Source organism: Spea bombifrons, chromosome 2, assembly GCF_027358695.1.
Source record: "Spea bombifrons isolate aSpeBom1 chromosome 2, aSpeBom1.2.pri, whole genome shotgun sequence".
In the NCBI taxonomy this organism is placed as follows: Eukaryota; Metazoa; Chordata; class Amphibia; order Anura; family Pelobatidae; genus Spea; species Spea bombifrons.
Genome location: NC_071088.1, coordinates 101,676,821 through 101,694,168, shown reverse-complemented (window position 1 = coordinate 101,694,168; position 17,348 = coordinate 101,676,821). Strand labels below are relative to the sequence as shown.

Here is a 17,348-nt window from a genome sequence, read left to right as displayed (position 1 = left end):
ATGTATGTTACCACCCAAGGGCAAATATATTTTAATACTCCGCACAATATAATAATTAACACCACAATGTGTTATTTAATACCATATTTAGATATGACACTCTACTCTCACCCTAGTTAATACATTTTCTGAAGATATAACCCCATGATCCTACAATAGGGATGGGGTTTAATCGTGGATCTGTCCACTTCTTTATCTTGTAGTGCATACTTGAGATTAAAGGTGTCACAACCCTATGGTTTGCAAAACCATACCCGATGGCTATAGAGGTTTGGCCTGGAGGCTCTGGGTATGACAGATGTCTGCCAGTCTTCTGTCACAGCCTTTTGCTATCCATGCAGGGAAATGATGTTAAGCAATGCCTAGCCTCTACTTCCACCCAATGCCTAGCCTACTTCCACCCACTTACCATATATTCTTCCCATTTTCTTCTTCTAGATCATACTGTTGCATTTTAGTCCTGCTTTGCTTGGATCAGCTCTGTCTTGACTACCATATGAAGGTGCAGAGACATTTGGGGAGCATAGCCATGAAGTTCCCAGGCATATCAATAATACACAATGTGTTTGATCATTAGATAAAATAGAAAACAATATGAAAGGGCTTTACCTCCTGATTACTGATCTGTTTGCATTCAAACATTGTGGGTACACTGTGAAGCACCAATTTGAGGTTGTAATGCCCACCTGCATGATATCTGCAGTGACAGTTGTGCAAAGATGTATTTAAAAATATATGTAGTCTAATGTGCCTTATTTTCACAGTTTGTTGCCTTGTTTTAGCATGACTGTGTGGTTGGATTTACTGTAAAATATTAAAGTATAAAATATACTACAATTGTAGTCGTGAGTTTTAGTGGTTTTCAGCATTTTGAATTTGACCTTTTTGGCCATATTTTCCAGATACCCAATTTATTTTCATCCTCACTCTCACTAAGTATTTTTTTGTTGGTCGCCAGTCATTGTTCTGTATGATTAAGTATTATTTTGCTAGACATGAGATATTGCTAGGGATAAATGGAATGAAGATCACTGGGAAGTACAGGCTCACATTACTTGAAATGTGAGTTCTTGTGAGTTCCTTTTGTTTTGGACCCAAGCCTTTAAATTATCAGCCTTGTTTATCTGTCATTTTGCTAAATGCTATCCAATATAGATTACAAATAATGATTACAGGTTACTTAAAGTAACATTATACATGATGTGAAAGGTGTCTTCATGAAGAACTGTCTTTGATATTTGAATGAAAATTGTCGTATCCTGCGTGGTCGTGACCTTTGAATTTCGTACAGGAATGGTTATCTTCCAAGCTCAATAAATCTTTAGGTTGGCACCAACAGCATAAACATGACTAATGAAAAGCAAAACAAAAACATAAAAGTTAACTATGACAAGTACGGACATCATGCATTTATATATACATACATTGGTATATCTAGTATGTTTGTACAGTATGTATAGTATATGCAATAACAGATCTACAGAGTCATTTGAATGAGTGAGGAATGGATACATTCTTTAAAATCAATATATGATTGCAAAGAGTTTTGCTCAGTTGTTAAGTCGACTTAAAATCCGATTGTGCAAAAAAAAAGTTAACCCATTAATAGCGTCTGAATACATATTAACCCTTTGTTTAGAGGAATGCCATATAAAGATAAAAAATATCAAATATAGAGCACTAAAAGGGCCACTACATGCAGCACATACCCATGTACATCCTCCTGAAAGACTGATGTCTCATCAGAAACTATTGTGCTCATTGGCACTGAGATTGAAAGGCTGGGATTTTACGATTTTTCAAAAAGTTAATGATTTAGAATGGCTAGAATTGTAGTAAATGTAATAACATTTCCTTTTTGGCACATTGGAACAATATAAACAGGGAGCCCATCCTGTCCTTGCTATCAAATTGTAAAATGTGCTATATTCACATTTTTGTGATTAAATCTACCCTGCAGTGAAACAGTACAGCGTAATCTTTAAATAATTATTAATAGTATTGAGGAGATAGGGATCTTTAAACAAACTCATAAGCTATCACTAAAAAATGGTACAGAATTGCCCCTTTTACCTGCATAAACAAACAAAAATACTTTATTGCTTACCTTAAAACAATTTTTAAATTTTTTGCTCACTAAATAAAGAGCTATTGGGTTGATGCAGGAATTCAGATTAGACATGTTTAGTCCAATGTAGTCCAAGGAGAGGAGAAAGCTGCAATAAAAGTACAACGAATTACCTTATTTGCAGCAATATTCTCTTATTGCTTATACATATCAAATGGTTCTCTCTATGGATCCATACTAAAAAAACTAAGATGTAACCCCTGAAAGGGAAAATGTGACTTTACCGCACAAATAGTCACGCAAAGTGTAGAATATGATGGTTTTAAGTATTTCTTGTATAGCCAGATATTTTTCATGCTTTCTCTACGGAGCTTTAGGCACTCCCGGTTTGATCCTTCAGTGTACATTACATTTAGTTTGTGTGTGCCAAATAAAGTAGGCAAATCAGCTGTAGCTGAGATAATACAGGGAAGAAATGGAATGGGTTGGCCTTATTTGTTAAACCAATTTGTTACCAATCTGCTGCTAAATAATCCAAAATAATGTTATACAAACAAAAATAGCATTCCTGGATTACTTAAAATATGGAACATATTTCTATAGATTATAAACAAAGTGTTACAGTGTAATTAGTCATCTATTGGAATCACTCTATTAAGGCTTATAGCCTTCAGACAGTTTTTGGATGTTAGTCATGCTGAAGAATTGGTGAGTTTATATATATATAAATATTTTTATTTTGTATCTTCAGTTGACAAATATATTTACCTTAGAAGTTCACAACGATTGGGATCTTGTTCATCATAAAAGGTAAATTTTATAATCCGGCTTAAATGTAGAGGAAGCCAGCAAACAGCAAATACAAGCACAAGACAGAATACTGTTTTAGCGACTTCACGCCTCTGAAAGAAAAGAATTAAACAGATGTTTAAAATATTTTTACATTTCATACCAAACGATTAAAATCCCACTAAACCATACATGTATACCTATTAGTGCACAAGAATGTGAGACTAGCTAAACCAAAGAAAGACAACACAGTAGTAGTCCTACTTTGAGTCCTCACTTGGAAGGGTCAAATGTTATCTCACTACAATTACTGTAGGAAAATCACTAACACATTTTATCTCACTTCAATTGCAATAGGAAAATTAGACTAATACAGAACCAAAAAATGAACAACAGAGCTCAGTGTAAAATGGTCAACTATAATAATTGTTATCAGAATAATCCTGCCCACAAGGGTAGTCTAGAACCAGGTTTAAAGGCATTTATTTTATCAGTACAAAGATGCTTATTCACAACAGCTGTATGTTATTGTTTGAACATAGCAAGAATGTGGGAGGCATATATTTAGTGATTTAGATGACCAAGATTCCCAGCAGAACTGCAATAATAGGCATTGTTAGAGGTTTAGAGGTTAGATTGATAGAGGTTTAGTAGTAGTTGGGTCTTTTAAGACTCAATGTCTTAGTACTTAAGAGCCCTATTGCATTACATACAACCCTTAACATTCCATCACTGTGAGTAAAATAGTTGGGGAAAAGAAAGTACATTATAATTATAGGGTTTATATTGATAGTTTATCATTTTGTCAAATGATTATGCAGTATTTTAAACAATTGCATATTGCGTATAGAAAGAAGATTATTGGTGGTTTTTGTCTGGATTTAAAAATGATTGAAAACAATATCATAAATCATTATTACTACAATACCTGTCTTAAGTTGTCTGTTAAAGCAATTGTCATTCCACTTTTTTTCCGAAGTAACTCCAGTGTCATCAATGTGTAGAAAACTGCCGTCACAACCAATGGCAAACAAAAATAGAAGATAAAGAGCCACAGATGCTTGTATTTCTGATAAAACTAAAAATAAAGACATGTATTTTATTAATTATTTGTGCAGAGCCTGCAAATAAATAGTGATATGTCTTGCATTAATCTCTAATTAATCCCTCATGTCCTTAGGATCTGTCAATCAGTCACTCCATTGACTCCCCATACCCTCCAGAATCAAATTCAATTTTTTTTTCAGGCATATCCAGCCAGCGGCCGCACACTGCTGCAGAGTATGGGGTGCTGAAGGCCTGTCAGGACCTGCCTTAGGTGCATAAAGACACCAAAGACATCCAGATAACAAAAAAATGAAAAAAGTGACTTAAATACCTTACAGCTCAAATACCATAAAGCCTTCCCACTAGAACTATAAAATAAAAAGCCCTTACCTATTCCCCTACCGAAAACTTTAAAAAAATAAAAATAACAAATACCATTGCCTCTTGGAGTCGAGAAGGAATTTTTTTTCCCCCTGATGGCAGAATTCAAAGTAGCTTTATTAGGGGGTTTGTTGCCTTCTTTTGGCTCAAGAATGGGAATGTTAGGTAGAAGGGTTGAACTTGATGGACTTAGGTCTTTTTTTCAATGTTATGAACTATGTAGCTATGTATATATGTAACAAGTGAAGTATGTAAAAGAGCATTTTGCAAAAAACCTATGCATGATGGATATTACTGTGCTTACTGTTTTGTTTTTTCAGCAGTGGTGCCAAAATTGTTGTTATTTATTTTAACATAGTACTCATACTTCATGATGAATATGTATAAAAAATGTATAAAAAAGCTTGGGGTCAGCTCTATTGGATCACTATACTACTTAGGTGTCTTAACAAGTCTTTGTGAATGATGTGCCACATTCAAATTACAACACACATATATAAACATTTAGTAAATAGTTTACTTGATAATTTTTTATATTTATAAGGATATATAACAATTAAACGATACGACCAACTCACCATCATAAAGGATGTTGTTTGTACAGGAAGCAGCAAGCATGCTTGAATCTGTTGTGTGGGGTTGATTGTTACCGTGCCGAAACCAATCGCTTCCGGGATGGCTAGCACAACTGATAAAACCCAGATTAAAACAATTTCCAATGCCGTCCATTTTGAAAAACCAAGCCCTTTAATATGACTCCAAGAAGCCACAGCCCGGTACCTATGTTAGGAAAAATATTATGAATATTATTTAAGAAATAATTAACTTTTTTGAAAAATATGTATGCAAGTTTATCCATATATTGTTTTTGTCCATACAATACAACAATACATGATTACATTTTTCAAATGAGAATTCAAAATAATAAATATTGCACTGAAACAGCTCTAAAACTAGTCGAAGCTACCCACAATTAATGGGTTGCTCATTCCCCCCTTTATGAGATGCAACCTATAATTCCCAATTCAGTATGTTCTCATGTATACAGTATACAGTATTGTGCGTGGTGGAAACAGATGCATATGTATAACTAATTTTGAATAGAAGTACCATTGTTCTTGTCAATGGAATTTACCAACACTGGGTTGGACTGGAGCAGCACTTTCATTTATCCTAAACTTTCTCTCCTTAAATTCTTAAGGGAGCAAGAGATGCTTGTATGATAGCACAGATATCTAAACCTCTGCTGTTGTGATGGCCACAGGACGGGCAGAATTAGCATATGTTTATAAATCTTGGCATCCTTAATCGCAAGGTTACACATAGCATGAGCAGCGGTATTTGAGCATACAGTGGCTCCACTTTTAGTCTTTAAGAAAAATCCAATTAAATCAAAATCATAATCCACTCTTGAACTTGTAAAAATATAAATAAAAATGGTAAAATAGTGATAGATGTTACCTGTCAATACTAAGTGCACATAAGCTTAGTACTGTAATTCCCACTGATGATTTTTGTAGAAATGGTACTAGTTTGCATATTTCAACTCCAAAGGGCCAGTCTTGAGCTAAAAGCTTTGGAAATAGAGAAGAAACAATTCATTTACGGCACAATATGGTAAAAGCTTTCTATACTATTCTGCAACATAAAAGCAAGCAAACTGTGGCCAAAATTGCACATTACAAAAGTAAGATTTATTACATGCCTGGAAGTATAAATGTTGAACACTTAAGACTAGACGTTTTGGACCACATCAAGCATTGGAAAACATCAGATGTTGTTTTTGCCAACACAGGTTCAAGTAGGACATGATCTGCCTAATGTTAACCCTGAAACAAAATTAACGACTAAATGCTGGAAAAATAGACACAGACCATTGGCAGAATGTTGACTATTTTAGTATTCATTTTGTAGAAAAAAAATACTCAATAGCTTATGTGCCTATTAGTGGGAATAGTGTACATATCTTCTAAACATATGTAAGCAATCAGACTGTTTCAACAAATATCGAAACGAGTTTGGAAGATTATTATGCATTTCTTTATGTTATTCATATTTCGAGAAACTTTGTTTGGCAAGTAAAAGTAAATGTCACTTAGATTGACCAAGTGTTTTCTTACAATCCTTTCTTAAAGATCACATTCATATGGAAATGTACTTTGATTTCCAAAAATTGAGTTTTTGAACCTATTACAAATATGTTTAAGCATCCAAACGTATTAAAACTGGTGCACATGAATTCCTGTAAAATATTTATACATGTAACCGGATTATACCTGATATTGTGTCATTATATAATAGAAACTAGTAGTGGGGTGTTTTGATTTGGATATTAATGCTTTCCCTTTTAAGTTTGCCTGCTAATGATTAAATATTCCTAATAATCTACAAAAACAGTGAATGTAAAAAAACCCTTAATTTTAAAAGTTTATCTATGTAAATATATTAAGGATCAAAACCACGTAAAGTGGCATTAAATCTTTTTTTGACTCTTTGGAATATGGTTAAGAAAATATCAAAACTAAGATTTCCAAAATCATGTTTTAAGATTTATGAAGAAAAAAGCTTGCCAGATCAAAAAGTGTACTCGGCTCCATATTGTTTTATGGACATAGCCAGCTGCTGTATGGTTGGAGACTGGCTTCTGCAATGAAGATCAAGGACAAGAGGGCACTATCTAAGCGAAGAGCCAACAACAAGAATTTACAGTGAAGACCAAGGACAAGACAACAAGCAGAAGTGAGCATTGACAAACAAGTACATTGACTTTTTTTCTTATAAACTATTTTAAAAGATTCTTCAAATCTTATTTTTAATTATTTATACAATAAACACAAAGTTTAACGCTAAATGTTTCATATCAATAAAGATGATGTGGAAAAACTAGTTAACTCTTGTAAATTTAGCAGGGCAGAACTTTTGATGCAGTTTAGGTAAGTATATCGTCACTAGAAGGTTGCTATGAATAAGTGGAACAGACATTATTATTATTATTATTATCTTTTATTTATATAGCGCCAACAGTTTACGCAGCGCTTAATACAATACATAAATTCAAGGGATATGACAGGACAAGAATTGACAGACTAAGACAAACCGATACATTTGGTGGAGAGAGCCCTGCTCGCAAGCTTACAATCTAGAGGGAAAATGGGGTGATAAACATAAGGCATAGAGAAAGGGTGAGAGGTATTGTGGGGGTATCAATGACAAGGATGTTCTAGCAGCTAAGATGGTATGCTTCTCTGAAGAAGTGGGTTTTTAGATGTTTCTTGAATGTCGGGAGGGAGGGTGAATTCTGAAGGTTCCTTGGGAGCAGATTCCAGAGATATGGGGCAGCTCGAGTGAAATCTTGTAGACGGGAAAAGGAAGAGGTGATGAGTGAGGAGGAGAGCCTTAGCCCATGGGAGGAACGTAGGGATCGAGTAGGAGAGTATTTGCTAATGAGGTCAGAAATGTACGGAGGAGCAGTATTGTGGATGGCCTTATGTCAGTACCAGGATCTTAAATTTAATTCTAAAGGTAATTGGGAGCCAGTGGAGGGATTCACAGAGGGGGGAAGCAGAAGAGGAGCGACGTGCAAGGAAGATGAGCCTAGCAGCGGCATTAAGGATAGACTGTAGTGGAGAGAGTCGAGACAGTGGAATGCCAACCAGAAGAGTGTTGCAGTAGTCAAGACGGGAAATGATAAGTGAATGAACCAGAGTTTTTGTGGATTCTTGGGTGAGGAATGGGCGGATCCGAGAGATGTTTTTTAGGTGCAGGCGGCAGGATCTGGCGAGGGACTGAATGTGAGGGATGAAGGAGAGGTTTGAGTCAAGGATGACCCCAAGGCATCGGGCCTGGTTAGTAGGAGAGATAGTTGTGTTGTTAATGGTGATAGAGAATTCAGGTAGTGGAGTGGAGATGGAGGGAGGGAAGATAATGAGTTCCGTTTTAGAAAGATTAAGTTTCAGGTAGTGTTGTGACATCCATGAAGAAATAGCAGACAAGCAGCTGGTGATCCGGGACATGAGAGATGGAGAGAGATCAGGAGAAGACAGGTAGATTTGGGTATCATCTGCATATAGATGATACTGGAGGCCAAATGAGTTGATTAGTTTGCCAAGAGAGGAAGTATAAAGAGAGAACAGCAGAGGACCAAGGACTGAACCTTGGGGGACACCAACCGAAAGAGGAAATTATAGAGGATAATGTCAAAGAAATTATAGAGGTTAATATAGTTAGGGCAAATGTGAGGGCATAACACAAACATAAAAACAAGCAAGGTTGAGGTGTTACAGTAAGTAAAAAAATGGGACCTAGTTTACCCAGAGAGCAAATTCTAAAATAATAAAATGATTTGTATATGATATTGGCCATTACACATGGGATATAAATTGTTTTGACATAACTCAGAGTACTTCAGATCTGTACTGAGGCTTAAATAATTCAGTTGAGTCAGACCAGGTGGAAATGCTTGGACTATATATATATATAATATTTAGAGATATTTTACACATATTAAGTGCTATTTTTACTTTCAGGATTCTACACGAAGCTGTGCAGACCCTTTTAAAAATCATAAGATCAACAATTACAGATCTTTTTACACACAATAACGCTATAGGTATCAGCCTGCATAGTCATGTTAAAGATTTGGTAGTTTAAACTACATATCTATAGCAAATTGATTTCCAAGCATGTAAAACTGTTATTTAAAAAGTGAAGTGAATTCATAGACTGGCATCCAGCATTGGTGATTAATATAGAAACAGGTTAGGCCTTTGGGGTGTGTGACCGCAGAGGGTGCCAAAGGGCACCTCCTCTGCGGAGGACTGGACTGCCCGCCACTGGAGGAACAGGACCAGTTGGGGAGGTCATGGATCTCCCTTTAACTGTCCTAACATAAAATGCTGCTGTCTCACAATGCTCCTGGCTATTGATATCATATCCCAGCACTCAGCAGTGAAGTCGAGTGTAGAGGCCTGTAAAAAGAAGGTAGCATGGAATCCAATAGTAAAAAAATGGAGATATAAAGAGAAACAAATAGGGGAGAGATAATAAGGAGGAAAAGAGAAAAAGAAAAAAAGAGAGAGGAGGAGAGGAAAACAGAATGGCGAGAGATAGGGGGGAAAGGGTGAGGTAAAGAGAAAAAGGAGGAGAGATACGGAGAAGAAAAAGGAGCAGACGTAAAAAGAAAGGGTGGGGAGCTAAAAGGAACAAAGATATAAAGAAGAATGGGAGGTAGAAAGGAGGGATAAAAAGAAAGGGATGATCAAAGAGAAGGGGGAGAAAAAAAAGAGAGGGGAGAGGTAGGAAGAAAAGGAAGAGATAAAGCAAGTTTGGGTATGCAAGGGCAAATGTAAGCCAGGATGTTTATGTGTAGGGGCAGGCATGTTTGTTTATGGGCAGGCATTTGTAAGGGTAGAGTATGTGTGTGTTTTCTGAGTCTATCCGTTACTGGTACTGTTTTGAGCCTAAAGGTTATAGAATGGATAAAGGGTGCAGGTGAGCCAGACTGAGAGGAGACCTGAGACTCTGAGGAGGCCACCGTGGGTACAATCCAGGTGCTGGCTAAATCCTGTGGATACAATCTAGGCAAGTCATGTGTCTGTGTGTAATCTGGGTGCTGTGGCAAAATTTGTGGGTGCAACCTGAGTTCTGTGTAAACTATGTGGATGTCATCTGGGCAAGTCCTTATGTGTGCAATCTGGGTGCTGGGCAAATCCTATTTGTGCAGTCTGGGTGCCAGGTCTGGCCTTTGGGGTGTGCGACCTGTGATTTATGTATGAAGTTTCCATGCATTATTTATTTGTTCTTTGCCTTCGATGCTAAGTGTGTTTATGATTTGTTTCCATGTGTTATGTATTTATTTTATACCTGCAAATACAGGGTTTGTATGTCTTATTTAGCTGAACTATACCTGCAATGTTGTGTTTCCATGTGTTGTTTATTTGATGTATACCTGAATTACATGGGGGAAGGAATAGATAGGTCTAGCACAGTGAAGGGGGGACAAAGGGACTCCTGGGGTGTTGAGCGGGGGTGGGGGAGTCTCTAATGGAATACAATTAAGGCATGTGACAGGCTTAAAGCCAGTCTTAAAAAAAATAGCCACCCGTCATTCAAGTCTGTTTCTATATTTATAGCAACATAAATGGAAACACGCATTTAGCACAATAAGATGTAGTTACAATTAAGAGCATTAACCCCATACTAATAAAACAGAACAATGCTTTCTTTATGATAGTAAAACATCTGCCCTTAAACACGATGGTTCTACAGCACAAACGTATGCTTATTTCAAAGCTTATCATGACCATTAAAAAGGCATTCTTAATATTGAAAAAAAAAAATATGAGGAGCCAGTTTCAAGTAGTATTAAACAAAAAGATCTACAATTGTTTTTTGTTAATTCCTAAAATCAAAATCTTCCATACTGCTTAGAGGTACTTGTATACAGAATAACATGACTGGTATTCCTCACTTGAACTTTATTGGAGGGAATACAAGGGGTGTATTGCATTAATATTAGGGTTGTTTCAATTAAGCAATAAAAAACTATATCTCCCAATATCTATGTTTTCAACAAATGTGTTATAATGACTTCCTGTATTGGCCAGGGAAGCTTAGACTTCTTAGATGCTCTGTCAGTGTCTTGGGACACTTCTCAGAAATTGTTATTGCGTTTGTATGAGGATTTGAAGTCCTTTCCCGTTCTAAGAAATGACTACTAATAATAAGCATGTTATCATTTTTCATGTTTGATATTGTGCAGTGACAGTCTTAAATATTACATGATGTTCAGACAGAAGTCTTTATGGCAGTGGGAAATACCAATGCCTTTAGATAGTGAGCTTTAGTGAATAGACTTAAAGCTATCCTTACTATGGGACCAGACCAAGGACTGACATGGTTTTGTATATTTTACATCAGTCGTTGTTAGGTATGTAATGTTACATATGAAACATAATCATTTTAATAATATTTAATAACAATGGTCTATTCAGTGCGACAAAGTCAAACAAAACTCTATCCCATCTGTCCTAGGGTTGATTTCTCAATATTGATGTTGAACTGTTTCTGTTCTGAAAAATAAACCAAGGGATTTTGCAGAGATCTTGCCAATGTTAAACAAATGTGTGTCAACAACAGTGCAATATATTGAGAACACAACCATCATTATTTTCTTAGGAGTGTGTTGGATATTAAAATGGGTCAGGCTTCTAATTTAAGTTCTGGAAGCTATTTTCCCATTGTCTGTGGTGCCAAATACTACATAATGCTCGCATGTCATATTAACCATAAAATTGGGATTTAACATGGGTCACTTGGCTTTCAAAAGACCATCTAGAGAAAGAGACAATGCTTCCTTTCTGAACAGGATTGAGAGGAAATACATGTACACTGTGATATGTATAATTTGTGTTGGCAAATTATCCACAGAAATGTGGGATTTTAGCTGAATCGCTTACAAATATAACGTCTTACAAAGTTTATTTGGATTTATTTGAACTAAAATAATATAATAAATATTATCTTTGTACACTGTTAGTATAGTGATATACTATATATATATATATATATATATATATATATATATATATAAAACAGTAAAGTTGTAAATAACATGTAGCAGGTTTCTGTTATATATAAATAATTATATTTATGTAAATAAATGTATTGTCTTTCTAAAGTTACTGATTTATACAAACAGTTACAGTGTATGTAATATTACTGATGTATATTAATAGAATGATATTTGAATAATTAAAAAATAACAAAAAATAATGAAATATATATATATATATATATATGAGTGAATGAAACTAATACTAAAATGACACAAAATGGTATAATGATCAATGTGAATACATACATAAGTAAAAATGTTGTAACCATGACAAAGGAGTTATATTATTATATTGTGTAATTGGTTTTGCCACACTGAATTTCAGTTGATAATTTATAATTGGGAATTCTGAAGTCTAGACAAAAATAAATAAATAAATAAAAAAATACATTAAAAATAATAAAAAGGCTCTATAAGTAGAGTGGGCACGGATGAAAAGAGACAGTAAATAGGCAAGTAGAGTGGAGTACAAACAAGACATTCTTCAGCATGTGTTAAGTGAGTAGATTTATCATTCATGAGTGGGGAAGCACAACCATATAAGAAGATTAAACAGCTCCTTAGGGCCCTAATTAGTTTTAGGTGTCCACCATGGGGTGTGGGAGGGATGAGACACAGATCCTTCTTAGATATATAGATTTTAAATGCACCTTGTTCCTTAACTTCTGGTCATAAGTAATGTGCTCCATTGTCCCCTAGAACCTCACTAATGAAGTGCTTTAAAATGTATGCTTTTAACATATAGGGGGGGGAAATTGAATGACTTTGCTATAGCATCTCTGTGGCCTGATTTTCCATGCATCTGTTGAGGCAACTACTAGTTGTAATGGTAGGAAAGCACTTTCATTGATGACCAAGTGGCGTAAGACCTCTTAAAACTCTCACATGAGCCAGTGCTGGAGCTGGCTGATGGCGAGACGCCGCCAGGAAAGAGGTAGATATATGGGGAGAATTCTGCTGACTCCTTCTATGCATGAAACAGTAATTTAAAGGGGCCGCCCACCTATCCTGTGCATTAAAGTGCTTGGGATGGCTCAAGTTTTCATCAAGTAAAGTAAAACATTTCTGGTTTTATTTCTGCCTAGCAGATATGTAAAAAAAAATAACATTCTTTCTATAAATATATTGCAATTACAGTTAACAATATATCTTTTCTTTGAATTAACGTTTTTTAAGTGGGTTACCAATAACAACAAATTGAAATATACTGTCATAACAGATCACTAATCACCTAAAGTGCTACATTTTTTCATAACAATTGCAGTCTTTGATGTTCAGTTAAGTAGTTCCATGCACGTTTGAAATTTGTTCAACCTGCAGTTCATTCGGAATAAAATATGCTATTACGACCAGTTATCAACCTGAAATTAATATTATGCTGTAATGGAATAACGGATTTATGTCATTGTATGAAGAAGCTCTGAAGTTCCCATGATGCCCAGGCAACATTTGGTGTTTGGATTTCTTTGACCTTTACAGTACGGGACTTGGAGCACAAGCTGGATATACGTTTTTTCGGCCTCGGTGGCATAAATAATTTACGTTAGACAATATAAAGCACACTTTTTTGCTCCTGTTGAAATTTTAAGGCCACAGAAGCTGGAACATCATTTCTGAATGTCACTACTTGAGTGCAGGTTGCTAAATTAAAATGATTGAAACCTGTTAAATCACCAGAGATCAAACAGGGATATCCAGAAATCCTGCTCTGTTTGTAGTATTTGAGGCCTGGAGTTTGTCACGCTTGATAGTATTTGTCATTTCACTTTAACCCCTTGAAAACTAAGCCTCTTTTTTATATTTGCAACACATTTTCTGCATTCTTTCTTTGACCCTAATATCTTTATCTCGTTATCATACAGTACCTCTTTCAAAGTATATGGCAAAAAATAAAACTGCATTTTTGCACATATATTATTTTTTGTGTTTTGAAAGAGGCAAAATGCTGCCTCATACATCGCTCTAATATTTAATGAATTAACTAACTTATATTTATACGTTTATAAGTATAAATACCCATAATTTTGGTTAGTGCGTATCACAGAGGATTTCTGAAGTTTTTTCCTGTGTCTAAGGCTTTTTGATACTTTTGTTTTTTTTTAACGTTGTTTCCCCTTCTCACCCTTATATCTGTGCCTGCTAATAGCTATAGGGCCATGTCTGCTTTGCTGGACAATGCAAATGTGCTGAGAGCAGAGGGGATCGTTAGGAATGCCATCAAGGTCTCTGTTATTACGAGGATCAATACTTGCAGAACAGAGGAGCAGGGAGATCTTCATACCCGACTAATAAAGCGGAGCCCATAATAGTATTTCCTTCAACGGTTGCTTTGTAAAGGCCTTACTATTTCATCTTTGGCACAAAGTTTTTGATTTTGGCAGAAACAAATCTATACAATTATGTAACAAATAAGAGGCATAACATACACAATGTTTGGCTTTCCTGTTTCCTGTTCTTACCTTGTATGTATGGATAGGAATGTCAACAATGATATGGAGCAGGTCACCCAGTGCCAGGCTGGCAATTAATATGTTGGGGCCATTTCTCATCCGCTTATTTTTGTAGATTATCCTCAACAGAGTTGAGTTGCCGATGATACCCACAGTGAATATCAAGCAGGAGATCACTGTGTTGATGTATTTAAAGGTGTCACGGATCTCAATTTGTCTATTACACTTTGGCGGGGTTTTGAGTCTTCCATTGCGGAAACCTTGACTTTCAAGGTTTGATATACTTTCATTTGATGAATTGAGGCTTGTAGTGTTTACAGTGTCCATTACACTTCCCGTAAATGATTGCATTTTGTTAGATAGCGGTTTAAATGAGGATTCGCTCTCTTCTCCAAGTACCAGCACGGCGGATAGTATCATTGCTGTTACGGTAACATACTGTGTTTTCGGCATGTTGTCTGTAATTCCTTAACTTTGATGGGAAAGAAATGTATAAATATTTACTTGGGATAGATAATTAGTCCGTGTATCCAACCAGAACCTAAAGGCAGAGAAAGAAAATGTTAACTTTGTGCTTTTAACTTGTGTTAATAAAGCATTTTTATTAATTGCCCTTCCTCCCACTAAAAAAAAATATTTGAGTACAGTTTCTTTATGCATGTAATATAACAGCTAGCGTTCAGTTATAATCTGAGCAAAAATATACTTAAATTACTTGTAGGACACCAGTGGTATGGAAAATACTTTTTTTTAATAAAAAATTAAATTACTTAAAAATATATATATATTATTATTTATTAATATTTATTGTTTTATATAGCGCCATCAAATTCCGTAGCGCTGTACAATGGAACTCAATGCAAAATCCATAGCAAAATTATTAATTCAAAGCAGTTACATATCCATAAACTAGCTAATAAACACAGTATCATATAAATAGTCAATATTTATATCGGCGTATAATAAATGCAAGATAACTTATAACCATAGTGAAACTATGGTTGCGCAAGCTCTGTTCTACAATACAATTATACAGTTTTTTTACTGAAAGTGACATGAAAAAACAAAGCATTCAAGTCTCAATAGCTGAATTTTAACAAAACAATAAGCACGTTCTAAAAAGTAGCCAAGTATAATAAAAATGAACAAAGTAGTACATGTCACTAAAACGTACGTAAATTCCAAAAGGAATGAATGTCGATTTACCTTAAAGAATAGTCCCAGTCTTAGGGAATGTTGGTAGCAAAATCCCAAAATGAATATGCCACAGGTTGTAATTAGTGAGCGTCTCTGGAAAGTTTGTTATCAGACAGACTGTCTTGAAATGTTTCAGAGGATGTCAGTAATGAGCGATTCAGTCCCTGTTCCTGGCTATGTCTGTGTCTCGAAAAGCCCACTGCATCAGTCAAATACTTCCACATCAGTCACTGACAGACCCCACCTACCGCTCCTTATAGGACAACAAGCTTTTTCTCCTATCCTCCGCTCGATCTTAAGACTTGCCTGGAAAGCATCATTTTCACATAAAAGAGACTGCGGTATCATTATGCTGAAACCTTTCTGTTAAAAATAGATCCTGCACGCCATTCACACTATTTTTCTCTTCATTTATGAATGGAAAAAAATCTGTTTGTCAGAGCAAAAGGAAAAATCCAGAATTCATGTTTATTTTGAATCGTTTGAGGGGGGGGGGAATGTGGGAATATATATATATATATATATATATATATATATATATATAAAAAAAAAATTATAGACTAATGGAAACAGTTTTTTTTGCAGCCTTAATAGTAGGTTAGCAAAAAATAGATTTGGCAGAAATGGCAGGAGGAAATGTGGTATTGAAAATTCCAGGGATACACACATGGATATTATACAAAGGAACATTTTATGATGTTTTTATGTACTGGCATTAGCTATATGTTGAATGTAAAGTTTTAAGTCTAGGGCAGTCAGAAATGTGCTATTGGTTTCCATGGCGATTGCGCCATATGTCTCTGCATTACAGTCAGTTATCATCAGTCACCAAAAGGTGTTGTGTGACAATAATAGTACATTCAGTTTAGTAAAATGAATCAAACAGTTTTGCATATAACAAGACATCTTATCAACAATATCAAAAGCAATACAAGTGTTAGAAAGGCTGTGCAAGTTATTTTTAACAATATCTTTGACAGAGACCTATTGTATGGCTTCAGTGTTTGCATCTAAGTGACGTTTATGTTGCATAACAAAATGGATATCTGTACTTTTACAGAATGGGACTGAATAAGACTATTGTAATGCAATGGTGTGTCCTCATTGTGAAGACCCAGAATGGAATGTTAGTGAGGATATGAAGCAGAATACGTCCCTAGGGCACAGATTTAGATCAGCATGTGTCTCTTTCAGCATCCAGATAAACTAGCTTTGTGCATTTACCCACATCCAATTTCTCCTGCTTAAGAGTTACTTTCGATGGTCTACATTTCATTTTATACCAAGATCCTCTTCAGAGTTCTACGCTTTCTGGTTGTCCTCTCAAATACCTAGCAGCATGTAGTATGGTGCTCTTAAAACTTTTCTTCAGGCAGAATAAGTATCATTGTATTTAGATGTGAGAGTGATAGGGCATGATCTTCATAAAGATGCCAATTGGATGAAGAAAGTCAATGTTGTGTCAGTGTTAACAGTTCACATGCTTGCATTTGTGTAACTGTACATATGAGTTGGTCAGGTGTGCCTTGATGTGATTAACCCTGAAAGGTTATTTGTGACTACAGGGATTTTGTCAGCTTAAAAAAATCTATTCATTACTGTAGCAGGACGGCAAAGAAATGTGTAGTACTTTATAAATCAAGTTAAAGATTGGAAAAACATGAACTTGTCCCTTATTTGTGATGTCCTCCATTTGGCACCTTTGAATATGGTGCTTCATGGTGACATACATAGTTCAAAACACATTTGCTTGCAACTCTGCTAACACAGTGTAAATGTATTGTGTCCCTTTAAATGGCAA

At 35.4% G+C, this 17,348-nt stretch overlaps 1 protein-coding gene across 1 annotated transcript; it reads right to left on the bottom strand.

Moving 5' to 3' along the window:
• Positions 1 to 424: 424 nt before the first annotated feature.
• Positions 425 to 15,724, bottom strand: EDNRB (endothelin receptor type B). The gene is made up of 8 exons (XM_053455386.1): positions 15,557 to 15,724; positions 14,360 to 14,891; positions 5,747 to 5,859; positions 4,864 to 5,065; positions 3,786 to 3,935; positions 2,837 to 2,970; positions 2,108 to 2,216; positions 425 to 1,350 (listed from the first exon to the last, which is right to left on the bottom strand). Exons 2-8 carry the CDS (start codon positions 14,801 to 14,803, stop codon positions 1,216 to 1,218), a joined length of 1,287 nt encoding a protein of 428 aa, XP_053311361.1. The 5' UTR covers positions 14,804 to 14,891; positions 15,557 to 15,724; the 3' UTR covers positions 425 to 1,215.
• Positions 15,725 to 17,348: the final 1,624 nt, after the last annotated feature.